General features: G+C 40.7%; 1 protein-coding gene across 1 annotated transcript in view; it reads right to left on the reverse strand.

Moving 5' to 3' along the window:
• LOC139735233 (uncharacterized) overlaps window positions 1-21,216 on the reverse strand; it is a 52,421-nt gene extending 31,205 nt beyond the window's left edge. Inside the window, exons 1-5 of the mRNA XM_071645987.1 lie at window positions 20,179-21,216; window positions 11,231-11,470; window positions 7,549-7,888; window positions 6,398-6,545; window positions 2,896-3,215 (exon numbers count right to left, since the gene is read on the reverse strand). Coding sequence (XP_071502088.1) covers window positions 2,896-3,215; window positions 6,398-6,545; window positions 7,549-7,888; window positions 11,231-11,470; window positions 20,179-21,216 — 2,086 coding nt within the window. The remainder of the gene's footprint in view (window positions 1-2,895; window positions 3,216-6,397; window positions 6,546-7,548; window positions 7,889-11,230; window positions 11,471-20,178) is intronic.
• Window positions 21,217-21,501: the final 285 nt, after the last annotated feature.

Genomic DNA, 21,501 nt, shown 5'->3' on the forward strand with positions numbered 1-21,501 from the left:
GGGGAACTTGCGTTGTTGTAATAAAATAATTTGAATTCAGATAAGGTTTGTTTCATTGTTCCGAAGTCCTTTAATACAAAACACACAGATTCTGATACAACTAAATGTCCGTTAGTTCGGAAATGAAAGAGGGTTTGTTATTAAGCACATTTTGGCGTTATTCCAAAGGTTCGTTAATTCGATAATAAAATATGGTCCTTATTCTTATTCTTATACGGTTCGTTAGTCCGAAAATGATAGGAATTCAAAACGTTCGTTAATCGGAACATTACAAAAAGTATCGTTAATCCATGGTGGAAAAAGGAGAGTACACTAACAAAACTTAAGAATTGCAATCTTTATAATCGTCTTAAGATAAATAAATCTTCGAAATAACTAACCTTTCTCATCTTTTTTTTCATTAACAAAATTTCCTCGGAATAACGAACCTTATTTCATTTTCGGATGAAAAAGCCTTCGGAACAACGGACTTTCTGACTAGTGAACCTTTTTCTTTTTTTTTTTGATTTATAAACCTTCAGAATGACGAACCTCATTTCATTTTCAGATCAACGAACCTTCGGAAAATGAACAATATATTATTTTGATCTAGATTATGAACTTTCGGAATGATGATTCTGCGGAAATGCGAACCTTCACATAAACAAACCATCGGAATCCCGGGAATGGCGAAACTTCGGAATAAGGAGTCTTCGGAGTAACGTACTTTAGTAAGAAAAGAACCTTTGGAATAGCGAACTGTAACCAAATCCTACACCGTCATTTTCTACACATGTGTGACAACACAAACAACTTTATGCTCTTTTTAAAATGTAATATTTAAACGAAATTAAAAAGGTATTCTCCCATTTCACATAGCTTTCCAGCGTATGATGAGGATTCAACAAACAAAATTTTTTTATGCGTGGTTTCCTTCTTTTCGTTATACATTGCATATTATATTTGTTCGGTTACAACGAAATTTCGTTAAAACGAAAAAAAAACAAAAAACTGCCGGTCCTGAGCATTTCGTTTTAACGGGAGTGCACTGCACATGAACACACACGAGATAAATCCCTTGTAATGAGAGAAAGAGGAAAGGTGAGTTATGAATGACAGGAATAGACTACCTTCACAGTGGACAGAGAAAAGCGAGAGGGAAGAGGAAGATGATGGGTCAAAACCAGGGCACGTGAGGCATGAGATATAAGCTCCTCAAAATAAAGAAGTGTTACATGGAGTTGTGGTAAACGATAGACAATTGTGGTTAAAAAATATTGCAAAAAGTTTAACTCATTCTGAAGTGTAACATTTCTTCAAAATGTCTTTAGTTCAATGGTAAAGGCATTCAAACTTAAAACTTCTTTTATACTATACTATCAAGAGAAATCCGAAATTTCGGAACAGTAAAAGAAAATACAGATTTAGCGAAAATAGTTTGGTTAAAGGCATTGACATTTACTGGATTACCGGGTAGGATATGAAGGGACAGCTTCGTTTTTTATGAACATAGAGTCAAAATACAGAGGGAGAAATTAAGCTTTTACATAAATTGTCCTAAGTGCAAACGATACAAATCGTAAATCTTTAAGATGTTGTTTTCATAAAATGATGTATCAGTATGGCATCTCCGTGATTCCTGGCAAATAATACAAAGAACTTCGTTTCCTGTAGTAATGATATTCTTTTTATTAAAGGTAAGATGGGGGGGGGGGGGGGGGGCAATGACCCGGGAGGTAGTTACCCAGGGGGTAATTGGCGTGGTGCACTGTCCTGGGGTAATTTTCGTCTTGATAGTTATAGGGGAGGGGGAGTTGTAGGCTTGCTTATCCGGGGTAATCATCCTCGGGAAGTTATCGGAGGGTGTAGTTATCGGGTGGAAGTTATCTGGGGTCTAGTTATCGGAGGAGGGGGTAATTAACCTGGGGATAATTATCCTGGTGGTAATTATCGGGGGGGGGGGGGGGGTAGTTATCCGGAGGGTAATTATCCGGGGGGGGGGGGGGGGGGGTGATTATCCGGGGGGTAATTATCCGGGGGGTAATTATCCGAGGGGTAATTATCCGGGGGGTAGTTATCCGGGGGGTAGTTATCCGGGGGGTAGTTATCCTGGGGGTAGTTACCCAGGGGGTAGTTCTCCGGGGGGTAGTTACCCAGGGGGTAGTTCTCCGGGGGGTAGTTATCCAGGGGGTAGTTCTCCGGGGGGTAGTTATCCAGGAGGTAGTTATCCGGGTGGTAGTTATCCAGGGGGTAGTTATCCGAGGGGGTAGTTATCCAGGGGTAGTTATCCGAGGGGTAGTTATCCAGGGGGTAGTTTTCCTAAGGGGGAATTGCCCTGGGGGGTGATTGCCCTTGGAGGGTAGTTGTCCGGGGGGTAGTTGTCCTAGGGGGTAATTACCCTGGAGGGTAATTGCCCTTGGAGGGTAGTTGTCCGGGGGGTAGTTGCCCTAGGGGGGAATTGTCCTGGGGGGTAATTATCCGGGTGGTAGTTATCCGGAGGGTGGTTTTCCAGGGGGTACTGTTCCTAGAACCCTTGAAGAACAAGAATACTGTTCTGTTTGAAATGAAAGAGGATTTCACAAACACATTTTTGCACTTGCAAAGATAACAATGTAAACTGTCTATTCTGTTCCCATACCAGTCATCTCCATAAATTGTACAAAATGACACTTCATGCAAATAGTATAATTGAAAGAAAAGAACGTATGTGATATTTTTTTGTGTTATATCAACTCAAGCAAGCAAGCAATACCACATACCATTAATTTTGTTCATGTTGCAAGTGAAAGATATATGTTTGTAAAATTCTCTTTCATTTGAAACAGAACATCATGATATGGTTGGGGCAGGTCAAACTTCCAGGAGGTGATGGACGGGGGTTCAGCATGGAAGAGAAGTGAGAGGTGGACTGTATACCTTGAGCATCAAAGGCTTGGGTGGGTTCTCCGTTGACGGCGAGGACGTCGTCCGGCTGCCTCTCTTCGGCGCTGGCGACGCCGCTGTCTCCATCTCCCGTCGACAGCAAATGCACACCTCCCTCATCCTCCTTGGGGCCCTCCCCATCCTCGTGGGCTCCGTTCGTCTCCGGCCGCAGCACCACGTCCTCGGGAGACGGAGGGGAGATCTCTCCGTTCAGTTTCTCTCCGTCCAACTTCTCTTCTGCCGGGGCCGTATCCTCGGCCGGCTTCTTGGTGGGTGTGGCCTTCTTGGGAGACCGCTTCCTCGGCGAGCGTGATCTGTGACACCGGAGAGAGCAAAGACAATGAATATAAAGTGGAACCTCATCATATGGATGTCGGATATACAGACCTGCTAACCTTTAAAACTGAAAATAGGGATGATTTGGCTCAAAAGTAGGAAAGAAAGAAAGTTTCCATAGGAGTGTGTGGTAAAATCATCAAGGAAAATAGGAAAATCCTACTGAAATACCTGAGTTGGGAATTGCCAAAATTCAGATTCTTTCCTCCAAATTTAGAATGGTTGGGAGCTCTGGATATAGAACAAAACCCTCTTATAAAAAGTTGATTTTGCAGGTCCAAAGTCATTATATTTCTCTGTTTTGTACCCTGATATAGTGAGAAATCTGATACAACAAGGTAATTGCCATGGTTTTGGGGTCCTTGTTAGGAGGTTCCCCTGTAACAGTTGCAATGAAAATGTAGGAGATCTTCAAGACATATCATGAAGCTACCAGTGTGTTACATGCATCTCTACAGACAATCAAAATTCCCAACATCAGATATATGCTTTATATTTGTGTAGAGACATTATATTTGTATAGAGACATAAAAAAAACATATTCAATTTATTCAACATAACCTTCTGCCCAAGTAAGAAGATTAGCAGTTGAGATGATCATTTAATCTCTCTCTCTTTTTCTTTTTTTTATGGGGGGGGGGCAGGGTTTCTTTCCAAATTCAATCGAATTTTACCTATTCAGTGTTAGTTAAGTACTCCTTAAACAAGATATAAAAATGTCCTTATGAAAAAAAGCAATATTGTATCTGCATCACAAAAATATAAATCTGTGTATCAGTTCAAAGGAAGCCTATTTTCTTTTTTTCCCACAAATTCACAGGAATTGAGGCATATTTTGTTGGCAATCCCCGAACAGTACCCCGGCCTACATTTTGAGAACAAGGCATCAGCCAGAAAACAAAACCAGTTTGAACATGGTGACTTTATCAGGATCTCAAGCAGGGATGATATTGAGATGTGTTGAAAAAAGTGGGAAATCCACATTTTCAGGTGATTTTGATACATGGAAAAAGCAAAATGGGTATAGACTGGAGAGAAAACAAGTTTGAAATTGGATTTAAAGGCACTCAATCGTGGCGAGTGGTTTGTGCGGCACGGAGACGAACGCAACACGCTGCCTCCCCCATTCTGTATCAAATGTAGTGACCCTGAATGAGAATAGCGCAGGCTCAATGGGTCAGCAAACAACACTCCAGACTACAAGAGTTCTGTGCTACAAATCTCCTGACCCAAAATGGCTGTCCGAGCGAGCCACGAGAGCTTCCGAATGGACGCACACTCTCAGTGCGCATGCGCATGAAGAGAGGCCAAAAGAGCCACGCGTCTTCTGGCCTCTCTCCTCCAATCACCGCAGCTCGCGGTCACAATGTTTGTGTATGATGCGTACACACACACACGCACATACACACACGTGTCTCAGTGGCAGCACATGGATATAGCACCGAGTCTGGCATTGCGCAATTGCATGCACAAACTTCGGTCGTTTGGAGTTTACGTACCATTAGGGATGACGATCGGCTGCCTTTAACTCTGCAGAATATCATGCCTGATCTCAAGGCACATTAACTGGAGCACTTGAAGGACCACACAAACACCACTAGCTCATGCACAAAGACCCATCACAGTTCAGAGAAAGTATACACATGACGCACAGGTCTGAGTGCATCATTTGGAATTGTGTGCATAAGGTAACTATGGAATGCATAAACCACGAGGTGAAGACAACTGGATTTAGGCTAAATTCTATAGTTCAGGGATGCCGGTGGCAAATTGCTCTTGGGCTGGAAATTTTTTTTGTGAACGAAATTGATTCGCGCACATCACGAGCGTGAAGCGTGAAGTACCTTCGGCCGGGGTCCAGGGCACGCTCAAGGGCCCTGGAAGCTCTGGGGTTCTTAGATGCTCTCTGGTGCAATCTGAGCATTTCTGAGGGCTCTTCTTCCCTCAAATCTAATCCAGAGAAATGAATTTGTAGCAAAAATAAAGAAGTCCTAGTGCCGTAAACTCTGTAGTTTTGCTTCGTTCAGCTGACTCGATCGACTCACCATACTCTCTCAGCGCTGTAGCTACAGCGAGAGCGCAGCATGATCCATGCACCGCACATATAGTACGTACATCGCCTAGAAACACCACACGTTGTTCGATCGCACGTGCTGGTATAAAACGCTTTCCAGACAATAATGTGGTCGTATTCTAGAAAAAAAAAGGAATTTGTAGCAAAAATAAAAAAGTCCTAGTGCCGTAAAAGCGTAGTTTTGCTTCGTTCAGCTGACTCAATCGACTCACCACACCGTCTCAGCGCTGTAGCTATAGCGAGAGCGCAGTATGATTCATGCACCGCGGCCGCGACCGCACATAGTACATCGCATCGAAACACCACACACTGTTCGATCGCTATCATCGCACGTGTTGCAAGTCCCAGCTAGCAGCAGCAACATCGCGCTAGTTTTGCATGACAGTCGTTTTGTGATATTCTCATGCCCAAGTATATGCCAAACATACTACGGAAATCGTGAAAGTGAATGTCCCGTAAGTTTAGATGATCATATTTTTTCGTTTTTCTTTCTTTCTTTCTTTCTTTCTTTCTCGTGTTTTCCGGCTTTCCCACACAGACGGAAATAATATCACGAAGCCGGAAATTGGACACCAAAATATGAAAAAGCCGGAATTCCGGCTATTGACGGAAAACTGGCATCCCTGTATAGTTACTGCATACACTGACTGACGCACGAAAAGATATGTGCATCATCTGTGTTATAGAATGGGTAATTTTCTTGCCAAAAATCCATTTTCTCTGTCATGTTACCCAATGGCAAACTTACTGGATGCATTTCCGTTTGGCTTGCCATAGACGAGAGCCCGAAAATCATGCATCCAGTGCTTCAAAACCACGCATCCAGTACTTACTGGATGCATGATTTTTAGTCAGTAGGCGTCTCGCACTGAGAGCGCAAACGCTTGCTTAGGGTACAAACCCTTGCTACAAGAGCACGTACCCTTGCTACAAGTGCGCGATAATATGTTTACCACTGTGACTCAGCATGCGGCCAGTAAAACATCAACACATAGCTCTCGACCAATATGAGATGGCAGGATTCTCGCTACCCATTCTATAACACACACTGCTGCACATACTGGTCTTTTGGAAGCAGAGACTCACTTTGCCTTGGGGGAGTTGGCCATCTTGGCGGAGGTGCCGAACGGGTCCTTGATTTCCTCGTAGTTGAAGTCGTCTCTGTTCTCGTTCTGATTGGTTCGTGCTGGCGACCTCCTCCTGATGGGCGGTGAGTTCTGCATGCCCTTCTTTGCTGTAATGGGACGGGGAACAAGGAAAATAAAGACACATAAAGGTATTTGCCTCCTAGGAAGTGTAGCCATGCATCTTGAGTACTGTAAAACGAGGAATGTTCGCGTGCATTTCAATTTCACAAATTTTGCGAGCGCCAACATTCACGAAATTAAAATGCACGCGAAAGTTCTCGCCTACACAATATACATTGGATGCCAGTGGCAATTCGCGAAAATTTCATGCTGGGAGAAAGGCCGTCGGCTCCAATTCGGGAAATTTTCATGCCGCGAATATATCATGTTTTATAATATGCATCACATGCTCAAAAAGCATTCAGTGAAATCCCTGGTCTTATCAAGAAATGATTGGCATAAAAAAAATGCAGTACTTTGGAGAACTCTATTTCTGTGTATTCACCATGGCCTAAAACATTAATACCTGTTTACCTCACCCCACTTCAAATCTTGACATCAAAGTGAATGATAACTAAGCAAATCCAAATGGTCAAACATGCAGTACCAATTCAAAAGATGTCCTCTCCAAATCAAACAAGGAGATACTTACATTTAATAGCATTATTGCTTAATTTACATTTCATTTCATTTCATGTGACAAATTACATTATTTTAAACTGGAAACTTTGCTGCACAATTATTACAAATTCCTGTACCATGTCCAAACCATAACTCTATGTACCATCATGTCGTAAACATTACATAGCAATCCACGATATGACATGTTCTGAGACTGCAATACTTCCGGCGTAACTTTTTGGCTGATATTTTGCATTTCTGTTGTTACCCAATTGAAATCATGTTCTCATAGCATTATTTCATACAAATTCTTATGCTCATGTGTCTATTCTAGAGCAAAAATTGGCAGTTTCTGCATGCATTTGGAAACTATATTTTACCCTTAAATGGTGCCTTTAAATTGTAATACAGTGTAAACAAGCTATTCTCTTCTCTGTCTTCTTATGAAGGTTCTACAATCTCACACGCAATGACATAGCTAATGCTCACATTGAAATGGATTCATGTTTGCCATGTCCTCGTCGCTAAGCTCGTAGATGTTCTTGCGGACCGGCTCCGGTGGCGGAGGCGAGGGCGACACGCTGTCGTCCATGGCGACGGGGGGCTGCGGCGAGTCCCCGCCCTCGGGGGTAGGGGCGGAGGTCTGGTCCCTATCTGACCCCTGGCCAAGGCCCTGCGCGGGCACCGGGTCGGCGAACTCCTTGGGAACTTCGAGAATACCCTCCACTTTGAGAGGGTTTGGTGAACACGATTCAGCCGAAGTAGTATTACCGCTTTTGGAAAAGAAAGGAAATGAAAAAAATAAAGATAAAAAAGACACAGAATTAGTCTACTGCACCAGACACACATCGTTTCTATGTGCTCTATTATACACTCAGAAAAGAGATTCCAACTCATTTCCCTTGCAGCATTATAATCACATGATTAAACTCTAGACTTTTGTAGCTTTTGAAAACTTGCAGTCGCAAGAATAAAGTTGTGACTAAGAAATGATGTGAACCTTAAAGGGGATGGCTAGTAACTGATCATTAGGAATCAGTGGGAATGTTGGGGGATGATTGTTCCAATTCTTGTGGGATTCATTTAAGAGTACATCAGATTTCTATTGTTGTGTGAAAATTACTTGCTTCAAAACGGTCTCATATTCAAGTAATGTGCAGTCTAATGCCCCATCACTGTACAGGCATGCTAACCTGGAAACATTAAACTGCACATTAATTGAGTATGAGTCCATTCTGAAGCAAATAATTTTTACACAACGGTAGATATACTCTTACATGAATCCCACAAGAACTGGAACAATCATCCCCCAGCATTCCCACTGATTCCTAATGATCAGTTACTAGCCATCCCCTTTAATACAGTTGTATGAGGAACTGTATATTGTATGATGTGTCTCTTGTGAAAAGCTGCATGAGGTGTGAAGAAGAGTGGATGATGTTCATCATTCTTTAACCACTCAAAATAAGATTTCCTAAAGATTTATCTGATATGCAAATAGTTACACTGAAGTTCAAGACAGACAATGGTACCACAGTCATACTTAATTCAGTCATTTACAAAACAAACTCACCTATCACTATTACATAATACCACCATGAAAAAAAAATCCAACTGAAACAATTGTTGTACTGTCTCTCATTGAGGCTCTCATACTACAAGTAAACTCCATAATATCATGGTTAAAGAAGCATTGGAAACTATGTAAATGCCTTAGAAATTTATTTTGAAGTAATATTGACTAATTCTCTGGTATTAATATGATCACATTCCTGTCACTACTTGACTAATGGTGCTAACACTTTCAGATGTCCAATGCTCACTGCTTGCACTACCTAATCTCGATTAAGTTTAGTTGTTTTGTTTTTGTTTTTGTTTTTATTTTCGGGGGGGGGGGGGGGAGGAGCAAAGTTTCCCTTACGGCAGAGCTGCCAACTTTTGTAAAAGCCTTTCAGTACTCTGATGGCTGAAAATCAGTAATTTGCACCTTTTTTGAGTGAAAATCAGTAATCCTTAACAGTGTTATAGAATTTATTACAGACAATGATTTCTAAAATCAGTAATTTGCTTGTACCCTTCAGTATTCTTGTCCAATTTCAGTAGAAATGACTGAAAATCAGTACTAGTTGGCAGCTCTGTACGAGTTACAAGTTATGAGTTTGAAAACTGTGGGCCACACTCCAATGATACATTGAAACTGAGATAGAAGTCTGAAGTCCTACTAAGAGAGTAGACATTGGACTGTGGGAGAGAGTGACTTCTTTCAACTGGTGTGGTAAGGTCAGCAAACCCAGCCAAACAGGCAGGTGAGTTCTCTGAGTACCAAATGACCTTTGATGCTCACAGAAAGACAGGGTCATAGGAAGAAAACGAATGATAACTGATAAACAACATCATCAATGAATGATTTCCTCTGACCATGTTCTTATCCCAATGGCAGATTGTTTTATACTACTCTACTTGGCATAAACAACCAGAAGTTTAACCTTCACAGCGGGAAGAAGACAGTAACGAAATGATAAAAAAATACATGTAGAATAATTATGCTGGTAAATATTCGACGGAATATTGGACGTAACATTCGGTTTTTTACTTGATGATACATGTTCTGAAAATGATAAAGGGGTAGGCCTGCTGTAAAAGTGGAAATTTTCGCGGTGTTGAAATTGTTGCACATTTCGCGCAACCAGATACTAGCGTGAAAATAAAAGCACACAAAATATTTTTGGATGCTATTTGTTCCAGTGGTCAATGTCTTGATTCCGCTGAATTAAAAACCCGCGAATCTCTTCTTACCCGGCCGAGCGCAAAAAAAAATTAGTCGCGCGAAAATATCCACGTTTACAGTATTTGGCAGACACTGGCTACCTTCACTATCCCTTAACCTTCTGTGTACCACATTAATTGAATGTCCATAGGTGTGTGTCTGTGTGAAATTTGTACACACTTGATTCATTGGCACAGAGTAGGTCAATTAGAGCAATAGACAGAATTCTTCCCTTCACTTCCATGGCACATGGAGTTACCACGGTAACACACAAAATTGGGTCTGCACACATTTTTCCAATGCTGCTGCTGTGTGTCTATGACTGACAGCATCTCTGCATGTAGTCCTTCTCCTATTACATTCACTGTGAGACACATGTAAGTCATTACCACAGTCTAGGTTGAGGAAGGCTTTGGTTTGTATGTGGTTCCAGAAAGTCACTTAAAGGAGACCTCTAGGCCTACTGAAACTTTTGTTTATCTGATGTATTTTTTTCTTTTTGTCTCAAAAACGCATGCCACTGAAATATCTACAGCATGGCTGTGATTTGTGTGAAGACAAATACAACAAATGATGAATAACAATTATGGGATTGATGGAGCGTACAAATTTTGTTTATGACTTGTCTGCTTATGTGTTTCAAAGGTACACATACATTCAATGCTTACTGTTCATGAATTATTGGGTCCACTGTTTCGATAATAGTAAAGCATCGGCCCCATGTATGCACCAAGGTGATTGCCACTGGGCATATGCAGGGGCCAGCCATATATCGCTTTACCTACAATGTATTCCAAGAAGTGATGTAGTTTCAGAGCGTCAACCCCGCCACAGATTACACACGTAAAAGTTGCACCCCTTTTAATGGACCTGGTATTACAATTTAAATAGTTCAGTGATACATTGCATACATGTACCAAAAACAAAGTCCTTGTCTAGAGGCACCTTTTAATTCTAAGCAAATTGGCAAAGACAATACTGTAAAAGTGGAAATTTTCGCGTGTTTCGCGCAACCAGATACTAGCGCGAAAATAAAAGCACGCGAATATTTTTGCTTGCTATACATTCCTGTGCGTGATGTCTTGATTCCGCGGAAATAAAAACACGCGAAACTCTTCTTACCAGGCCAAGCGCGAAAAATTAGTCGCGCAAAAATATCTACTTTTACAGTATATGTGCAGTATCTTCATTCTAGGCAACATTCTCTCTTTACTTTATTAGGCTGACACAAGGTGGGAGGACTAGAGGAATGTAATATTCCATGAAGTACCAGGAACTATGGATGCCATGATAAACGTGATGCAGCAAGACTGATGAATGCCTCCCCATATACGGGCACTACTAGCACTGCTAATGGGATTGAACCTGTAATCTACTGGTAGTACTAACTTACAGTGCACATACCACCGCATCATGACACTCCCACCTGCAGTAATTGATCACATACCCGATCGGTAGACTGGAAATGATCTCGTTGATGATGTCAGCAGCGATGGTCATGTACTCCTCATGGTCTTGTTTGGTGACGATGGTGGCACGCTCCACCCAGCGCTCCTTCTCGTCCAGCTCCCGCACGGCGCTATAGGGAGAGTCGCCCGTGTGCGGTTGCAGGTGCGCTGCCCGAGCCGGCGTCTGGAAGGTTACCTTTTACGCACAGACAAACAATCACAAACAACTGGTCAAAAGACATGCAGTGCATACTCCCGGACATTAGCATGTGATAATGCGTTTCCTATGCCCTTGTCACCGAAAGCTGGCAAATGATAAGCAAATTCAAGTATGGAGTCTCAAATCTTTTATCTTCTGGTTTATAGAAAAAAAAAAGCAAAGCAAACAAAACTCATCACATAGACATTGACAATGAGAATAGATATTACTGTAGAAAAAGTTTATATGTCCTTCAGATACAACTTATTTAAAGACCATAAAAAAAGTAAAGGACAAAGACAAAAAAAAAAGTCTAACCGGAGTGGAAATAACATAGTCTAGAAAACAGCTCATCTTTCCTCCGCTTGTGTGGCACAGACCATCCAAGAAATACATGCGACTGGAGGAAATTGCGTATAAATCACTGAAAAATCGCCTAGGTAGGTATGGATCCTCTCGCTTCTCGAAGAGTGTTTGGACTGGAAAGCACACGCAACCCTCTCCCCTGTTTACTTGAGCATTAACACATGGTAATGGGAACATGTGTCGAACGTGACTCACCAGGGTAGCACAATGTTGCCTACCGACAGCCACTGCCTAGTTTATGACACATGCACCGTTAATGTTCTACTCCCAATGTATGGAGGTGATCGGCAAGTTGGAAAACTGGGAGAGAATTTTGGCAACTCTCGCCGACAAATTGAAGTCGACTGCAGCTGCTTAAAGACCCTCACACACCCCCTCACCAAACAATTGGAATTGCAGTATTGTTGTTGTTTTTTCCTTTCTCTTTTTCTGAACTGTAAATTGTATGTTCATCAACAGGTATGTTATTATCATGCATATATTTTATATGCTCATGAATTTGATTAGACATGCCATCTGTGATATCACTGTGTGATGTATTGCACACTATAGACTTGCTACATGTACATGTATGTTTCATTTCTATTATACAATGTATGTAGGGCCTATGCAGTGAGAAGTACTCAGTACTTAGGGGGGGGGGCTATTATTGCACTGATTGCTTTACTGAAAGTGAATACTAACTATTATGACACAAATACGCAAAGTTTAAAAGGCAGTGCATTTCTAGAACTACTGAAATGCCTTAAGAACGAAAGTGCACAATCCACTTGGTGATAGTTCAGACAGAAAAGGAGAAAAGTAATTCAAATTTGGAAGCTGTCTAAAGCATCTAGCAACATTAATGATCTGTGTTTATACAATGTGTTTCTTGAGCATGGCATCTCAATCATAGCCTAAAAAGATATCAACAACTGCCCCATGATGGAATAAAATTGCTAGAAATTATACAATTAATTTTACTGCAAATAAAAGAGACTTCATTGTGTAAGAACAATTGATAATGCGAACACTTCTAATAGTAGGCCTATTAGGTTGTAAATTGCCATACATACTGTATATGACAACTTAAAACATGCTTGGAAGTCAAATGAAGCGCTGCTTTCGAACTCTTTGTGCACAGGCAGAAAAGTCTGATCAGGGTTGTTCTGCTTCTTGACTCAATGAACATATTTAACTTTTCGAAAAGCAAAACATGGACAACGGAGTCATGTTGTCAATGGAGATACATTTTGTAAACTTTGTGCATAAATCATACAATTGGCTAAAATAACACAGATTGCACGATCAACATATAAAGTCCTTTCCCATTCATATTATGCTCAATGTCATGGGAAGAAATGTTTATGCTCCTTTTTATTTTGCAAATCATGCATAATGCAAGAAGTAATAGGAAAGCGGGAAATAACCTCCAACTCTGCTTTTTTTTCCTCCTAAGAAACTTTTACTCGCCAATTTGCATACATATGATTGTACCATTGCATTTTTATTGCATCATAAACCTACATAAGTGGTAAAATTTGGTTGGATTCACAACTTGGGTCTACATACTGCAAGCAAGAGTGGCTGTACTCTGCTTCATTTTGACACACTTGTAATATCAAGGTGTATCACGAAAATCCATACAGTAAAGAGGTGCATGTAATACCCATGGTAGTCGTACATTGCATTTTGCGCATGTCAGTACCACAGTGTATGGTCAATAAGAATACAAAAAAAGACATCAATGAATACACCATGTATACATTGTAGCTGTACAGGTGCAGATGAGAAAACAGTTTGAAAATTTTAAAAGAAACGAAATAGAAGTGGGTAACAGGAATAATTTCTCAAAACTAGTGGCCAGGTTACTGAGAGCACAACGATCATGGACTTCACTAACGGACTGAATGTACACATGTACGGTAAAATGAATTTCTGTGACCAAACATTTAGTGGATTATAAACAGTTTGCATCCAGACAATTCAACCTCAAAAAAGGACATAATTTGGTTTCTTGTGGCTTGTGGCTGGCAAGACACTGGCAAGTTGTGGATCCACTGAATTATCACCATTAAACTTGAATAACTGTGAGTGCTTGAAATCTGGGATTAGTAGAAAAACCTAATGCTGCAATGAAAAATCAACTCATTAGTATGCATTAAACAAAAGGTGATTAAGAGTAATGAGGGTGAGCTAAAGGTAGAAATGATGCAGGTGAAGAATGCATTGCTTGCATGTTTCCTGTCAAAATCTTGAGAATCAATGAAGTTATTAAGGATTTGTTAGTAGCTTCTCTATACATGAAGCATACACAAACATCATAAATGCAATGACAAAAGAAAACAAAACAGAATTAACATCTAGGTCAGCTGCTCTTCTGTGCTTTAAAATGAAACAGATATACAATAGATACAATGTAACAATGTCTAAAATATTACACCGTGTATAAATGTATGACCCTATATTTGGGCAGCCAAAAACTGCTCATTCTGAGTAGACATCCATGATATATTCCATTCGAGCCAAGGGTACTTATCGATATCTTTACCCAGGGGGCAACTGAGCGTAATCTTGGGCATAAACGCAATACTCTGTGAAAGCTGAAAGTTTTAGTATATGTGACAGTGCACCTCAAAACAAACAAAAAGTCGCCAGACATGAATTTTTAGTTAAGACCATATTCTGAAAGAGCAGACTTTAAGCTTTAAAATGATGTATAACTCAAATCAAATGGACTCTCCTAACCTATCTAAATATTGGAAAGAAAGCACAACCTTAGAAAAAGTGTGAACTGAGAAAAGAGGCTCTAAAGTACAGTGTCTATTCAAGCGCTTAATCTTTACCAAACCGTGCTCGCTGTGCGATGAATGGGACAAAAAACAGGAAGTAAACCACCAGAGTAACAACAATGAAGAGATTATCAGATTAAACTGAAATTAAGCATGTCTCACTAACACATTCTGTCCATAAGTAATGCCAACTTTCAAAGCAGTAGCACTATCCTTCCAAAAGTTATTAGAGTTGAAAGTGAAGAATGTGGACAAGGTTTTTCAGAAATGAAAAAGGGATTCTGAAGACACACCTAATCACACTATTCTATCAAAAATGTTCGAGATAAACTGCTAAAAAACACACTTTCCTGCCCGTTTTATGATACCAAATTTTAGCATAATGTCAAAGAAGACCGGCTCTTTCAGAAAATATGAAAAAGTCAAGTTCGGCTAGGTTGACCCATTTCACTTGTTTTCAGTCCTCACGCAAAATCAGTGTGTGCGACTTTATGTTCGTTTTGAGGTGCACGGTCACATATGAGGTTGACAACATTTGATGTTCATAATGAGAATGCAGATATTTCATATGTCAAAAACCATTGATCTGTGTCAAAATTTTGATGTCGCAGTTAGATATTTTGGTGAGACAAATCCTGATAAGCAAATTTGGATGCTGCAGCATGCATACATACAGTATGTAGTTTATCAACTGAGTTACACCAAGGAGGTACACACATCGAGGCACTACTCTACACAGTTTGATGGTGACTTGTCTCTTCATAAAGTCTGTGTGTACCCCAGCTGTCAAACAGTTCTTGACAAGGCGATAGATTGCTTTGGACAGGGAGTCCTTCACTATCCCATCCCCCTCACATCCCCCCCCCCCCCCCACCAGCCCCCACCTTGCCCATCCCTCCCACCCCAACTTCCCCTTGAATTGGACCTCCAGGCATGACAAATAAACGCCTGTCTGTCTCCCCGAGGGCGGTAGACAGATGTGTGTGTGTATGTGTGTGTGTGTGTGTGTGTGTGTGTGTGTGTGTGTATGTATGTGTGTGTGTTCTTGTTTGTGCTACACCTACACATGTATACATGGATGTATCATCCTTCCAGTGGAGACAAAATAATGGCGAAATGTCACGCCGCGGCATGCACAACTCACTCGGCACAAGTGCTGGATTCCCTGGCACTACACGTTACAAACTCCCTGAATACAGTTTGACATCTATTGACTTCGTTGCATTTTACAAGTTTCCCAAGCACTCTATAGGCCAATAGTTGTACATTCATTTGATGTGCAGATTAATATTTCATAAATTATTTATTGCACACATACAGTACAACATCTGTGCTCTGTGCTTTCTTGGACACCACACTACGTTTCCACCAGATAGAGTTTCATACATGTAATGAAGAGAGTCCATAAGACAAGAGCCCCCAATAATCCAAAGTGCCATTTGTTGCAGGGTATTTAGATAATTTTTTTTGAAAAAAAAAATTCTTCCCCCAACAAAATTAAGCAACTGCTGGACTCCCAAAATAAGCTTGTATAACACTAACAGAGACTATCATTACTGCTTGTAGATTATTGGACAAGACCTTTCCCCGAAATGTGGTTAATTATTTTCAGACTAGCAGAGGATGAACCATAACTTTTGGTTGTTTGGCTGCAAAAAATGTCTAATGTCTAGTACTTGTGTTATTCACCACTGCTACAAGTTGACAATACAATTGGGTATATACACTTGTATGCATGTAAACTCTGGATAATCTTCAATGGCATTGTAGTAGCTCTATGTATTCCATTGATGTTTTCCCACAATGAGCACTGGTTCTAGTGCAATAAGTTCAATCACCACCTCGACAACCAGTTGAATGATTTGTGAAGGTCAGTTGACTGTATTTCATTCAAAATCTACAGAACATAAACTGTATGACACAAATTTAAATTAATGCTTGACTTTGACTTAAAGGACAAGTTCACCTTCATAAACATAAGGATTGAGAAAATGCAACAATATTAGTAGAACACATCAGTGAAAGTTTGAGGAAAATTGGACAATCGATGCAAAAGTTATGAATTTTTCAAATTTTTGTGTTGGAACCGCTGGATGAGGAGACTATTACAGCTTGTGAGTCATATGCGTACAACAGTATAAAGAAAATGTAAAAGAAAATTCAACATATTTTCACTTTTTTCGCATAATAAAAGAGCACTTGACTTGCCTCTTTCTAAAGGCAGGGGAAATAATATTACCCATAACATTTGTCGGTAACGAGTCAGGGGAATGTGTATTTTTTTCAAAAGATGGAATTTTGTGAAATTCTCTTTATATTTTCCTTATATTGTTGTACGCATGTGACATCTAAGTTATTCATACACTGCAGTAGTCTTCTCATCCAGCGGGAACTGCACAAAAACTTCAAAAATTCATAACTTTTGAACGGATTGTCTGATTCTCCTCAAACTTTCAATGATGTGTTCTACTAATATTGCTACATTCTCTCAATTCCTATGTTTATGAAGGTGAACTTGTCCTTTAAAGGGATCGTACAGTTTTGGTTGAGACCTAATTTCAGGTTTCTAACATTTTTGTGTGAAATAATGAGAAACCTCTTGTGAAATATGAAAGAGCATGTTATTCTATGAGGAATTCAAGGTTTATTTGATGAAAATTGGTTTTGAAATGGCTGAGATATCCAAAAAGAGCAATTCTAATAAAGTGTGGGACCCACACTTTATTACGATCGCTTTGTTTTACTTTGTTTTTGGATGTTTCAGTCATTCCAAGCCCGATTTTCATCAAATAAACTTTGAATTCCTCTTAAAATGGTATGCTCTGTACTTTGTCATTTAAATGTTTTCTTGGTATCTCGCAAAATGTTAAAAGCCCAATTCTCATCTCCACCAATACTGTACCATCCCTTTAAACTATGCACTTTGAAATATAAAGTTTTCAATATTTCACCTCTGGCAGAGAAATATATTGAAAACAAATTTTACCAATTACTCGGTACCTTAAACTCTTAAATACAGTACTGTAAAACTAGGATTGTTCGTGTGCATTTTAATTTCGCAAATTTCGTGAGAGCCAAGATTTGCGAAAGTAAAATGCAAGTGAAAGTTCTTGTCTACACTATACGGATTGAATGTTAGAAGCAACTCGCAATAATTTCATGCCGCGAAAAAGGCTGTCAGCTCCAATTCACGAAAATTTCATTCCGCGAAAATATCGTGTTTTACAGTACCGTACTATAATTTAAGTACTACAAATGAAGTACCATGTGGCAGTCTAATGTAGGTCAAAAGGGCAAATTCCAACCTATTGGCACATACTGTAGCCTCAGATACAGTTATTGTTATCATGTTATATAATAATTCTACAACAAAATTTGGCATTCTTGTTACCTGCACCATCAAAACAAAACTGATTTCTCTAACAAAAATGGCAGCATAATAAGATTGAACAGTAAAAATAAATAAATAAATAAATAAATAAATAAATAAATAAATAAATAAATAAATGAAAACAAATGGAGAAGAATGTTTCTTAATCACAAGCAGAAAGCAGAAGCAAAATATTTATTTTTTTCCCCTTAGGGGATTTATCAAAAGAAGGAATCATGTTCACTGCCTTAAAGATGTATCATCGATACTATTAGAACTTCAAAAGGAGAAGATGAAAATGTCTACAGGACTGCGCATGCTGTATCACAGCCTCAGTGTCATTCTGATCCAATAGAACTGAATTGCACAGGTTTGTCCTTACTTTGCAGTCAATAACGGAAAAGTGTCTCAAGCTTTTAATCTGAAGTACATCAGTTTCTCATAAACTGCTGAGAAAGCTTCATCTATTAAAAGTTTGATAAACTTATAGCCAGAATTTTGTGCATCTCAATCCCAGATGCATTCCATCTTAATATACAATGTTCCATAATCTCTAATCATATTACGCAAAGGCATTTTGAAGTGATAACTCAAAACAGTTCTACATCAAATTACTGCTTTCGATGAGAGTAAAATCGCACCTTATCTGAATGAAGATGACTATCTACTGTTGTACTTGAAGATAGGTAAATACAACATGAAAATGGTTTAATTTGTCAAAGTTTGGTATAATGGTGACAAAACAAAAAGGTGACTCTCTGGCATGTGTATCATTTAATATGTTGTGGCAACATGCAAATAGCAAGGTAAGATAATGATGTGAGGTGTTGCTCTTACCGCTTCTAGCTGACTGGAGTTGTGAGACAGGCAATCGCCCATGTTACAGAAGCGGTACTGACAGAGAAATAATCTATACGTGTATGAAGAGCAAATAACGTAAATGTATGATGCGTTTCCTCCTACCGTGTAGCCCCACTCACTGAATGCAACCCACCAGCTTGCTGCCACAATACACAGCAGGGTTCACTATGAAACAGAAGTCCTTGTTTTTATCAGTTGACAAACAAAAGACAAACCAAAAAGCAGCTTTTTAGAATTCAGTATGATCTGAATCTCAAGGATTATGCTATATTTACCTTGTAATTGGAGAATGGTGTTATGAACAGATGTTGTGTATGTGAAAAATGCTGGTACTGAATGTAGAAATCAAATCATTCAATTGCTTTTAAACATAAAGAAGGTGAACCAGTAATGTTTACGATCATATTTTGTTTTAAGAACATGGAAACTTCCGCCAAACATGTGCAAGAGATGGTTCTTCTGTTCACAAAGGATTGTGAAAACAAAAATGAATTTGATTGCTGGTTACAAGCAGCATTGAAGATGAAAAAACAAATTTCTTAGAGGCAGTGTTTTACTCCATTTTTTACTTGTAAATTCCTGACAAAAAAAAAAAAAAAAAAAAAAAAACCTGACTAGTCTGACAGTGATTTTTACTGGTCAGGGACCGTCGGACCAGTGCCAGTGTGCAGCCTTGTTGTATGTTATTTATTACTGAAAATGCAAAATTGTGTGGACTGTTTGCTGGAATATTTCAAGTGATGGATGAAATGACCGAATATCTTCTCTGTGCATCTGGGTATGCTGTGAACTCGACTGCATGTATACACAACATTATAATACAATACAAACAAAATACAGAGTACCCAATTAGTAGTAAGTGTAAAAGAGCAATGTCTACACACGTTAATGATAGTCATTCAGTGGGGTTAAGTAATTCAAGTGACATGAACAACAGTTTGTTAATCTCTGAGCTAGAATAATAAACGTTCACTACAAAAAAAAGAAAAAAAAAGAGAGTCAAATGCACAATATGAGGCATACATGATGTGGTGTGAAACGTAACAACGATGCAAGAAAGAATCAGGCGTTGAAATGGTGGCTGCACTACGATCAGGTCTACAGAGATGTTTCGCCGGGTATCATGCTAGTTCGTTCTCTCTTTTCAGTGCGTGGTGATAAGAAGCCATCGGCATCAAGGTAAAGGGGTGGGGAAGGTTGGCTCGGTGAAAAGGGACAGAGGAGACTCTGAACGGACCCATGCAGTCAGTTGGCGAGTTCAAAGACTCTCCACCACATGCTCAGTGAACGGCACACGGCAAGAAAAGTCAGTCCCATGCACACACAACCAACACTACCTGCCCCAGAGGCGAGTCGACGCTGGGCGGCGAGGCACTGACCAGGCTCTCCGATGTCATGCCAACGGCCGAGTCGCTCGAACTGTGGCTGGGCGACCGCAGAGTCTCCCGTGGGGCGGGTGATACGCCTTCTGAGAAGTCATTGTCAAGCCCGTTGACCAAGTTGGTCCCTGAGCATGGCGGGATATTGTCTAAGGGTAATGTGTCCTCATTGCGGATGTCATCGTCCAGTTCGGCCCCTAGTTCGTCCTCAATGGACCGAAGCTCGTTGTCGTTGTCCAGATGGCTGAGTTCTGCATCGGTGAAGAGAGAGTCGCTTCCTGATGATACATCCTTATAGTCATCCGCTATGGAGTCATCCGGCACCCCGAGAGCTTCCAAGACCTTTTTCACATCTTGCTGCCTCAAACGCGCCATTAGTTCGTCGTCTGATATGCCTGGATCCAAATCCACTGTCCCTATCTCATCTGCCGCAGCATTCTGGTCTGCCGCGGGAAGCTGCCCAACATTTGGTCCCGGAGCAAAGTCCCGCACGGGAGTCATGATGGCACTGGTGTTGCCACTGCTATCCCCCACGCTGGGGTTGTCCGACTGCGCGCTCCCCATGTCCAGGTCCGGATTCGCACTCATCAACCTGCGCCGCGAGCTGCCGCGGTGGTGTCCCCGCTCTCGCGTGGCCGACTTTCGGGCGCTTTCCCCGCGATTACACTGGTCAAGAGTCCTGGAGTCGTTGGGGTTGCCCAGCGGGGAGGATGAGCGCATCACCGAGTCCCTGTCTACACCACCAGTGCTGGTGTGTGCACGAGGCCGCTGGCTTTCACTGCGAATGGCAGGCATAGAATTTGATCTCTGGGCAGGCTTGCGAGCTATGCCGTCCCGTGCCTGTGTGGAGCTGCTCAAGTGATTGAAATCAATACTGACTTCAGTGGTGTAGGGCAGCCGCTGCACGGGGGTGAAACTCCTAGAGTACTGCTGGGACGATGAGGAAATACTGCCGTCGGATGACAAGTCGCTCATGTGAGAGTTTGTGTCACCCATTACGGACATAGGAGTAGCGGGTGCTAGCAACGCTGTCTATGCTATAACACGACAACCAAGCAAGATAGAGACTCACAACACGAAGGTGACGGACCAATGGAGAAAGAACAGGCAATATATCTTTGAGGAAAAAAAGAATAGCAATATAAGAGAGTATACATTCAAGGGAACAAAACTGTAGCTAGTGAATCATATGACTGGCCTTGTGAGTTGACTCTGTTGGATTGAGAGAAAGCAAAGCTGAGTGAGTACAAAATGTATGTATCAAACACAGGAAGTACTAAA

This window comes from Diadema antillarum, unplaced genomic scaffold (genome assembly GCF_040938485.1).
Source record: "Diadema antillarum isolate AM-2024a unplaced genomic scaffold, OU_Dant_1.0 seq00000566_RagTag, whole genome shotgun sequence".
Classification (NCBI taxonomy): domain Eukaryota; kingdom Metazoa; phylum Echinodermata; class Echinoidea; order Diadematoida; family Diadematidae; genus Diadema; species Diadema antillarum.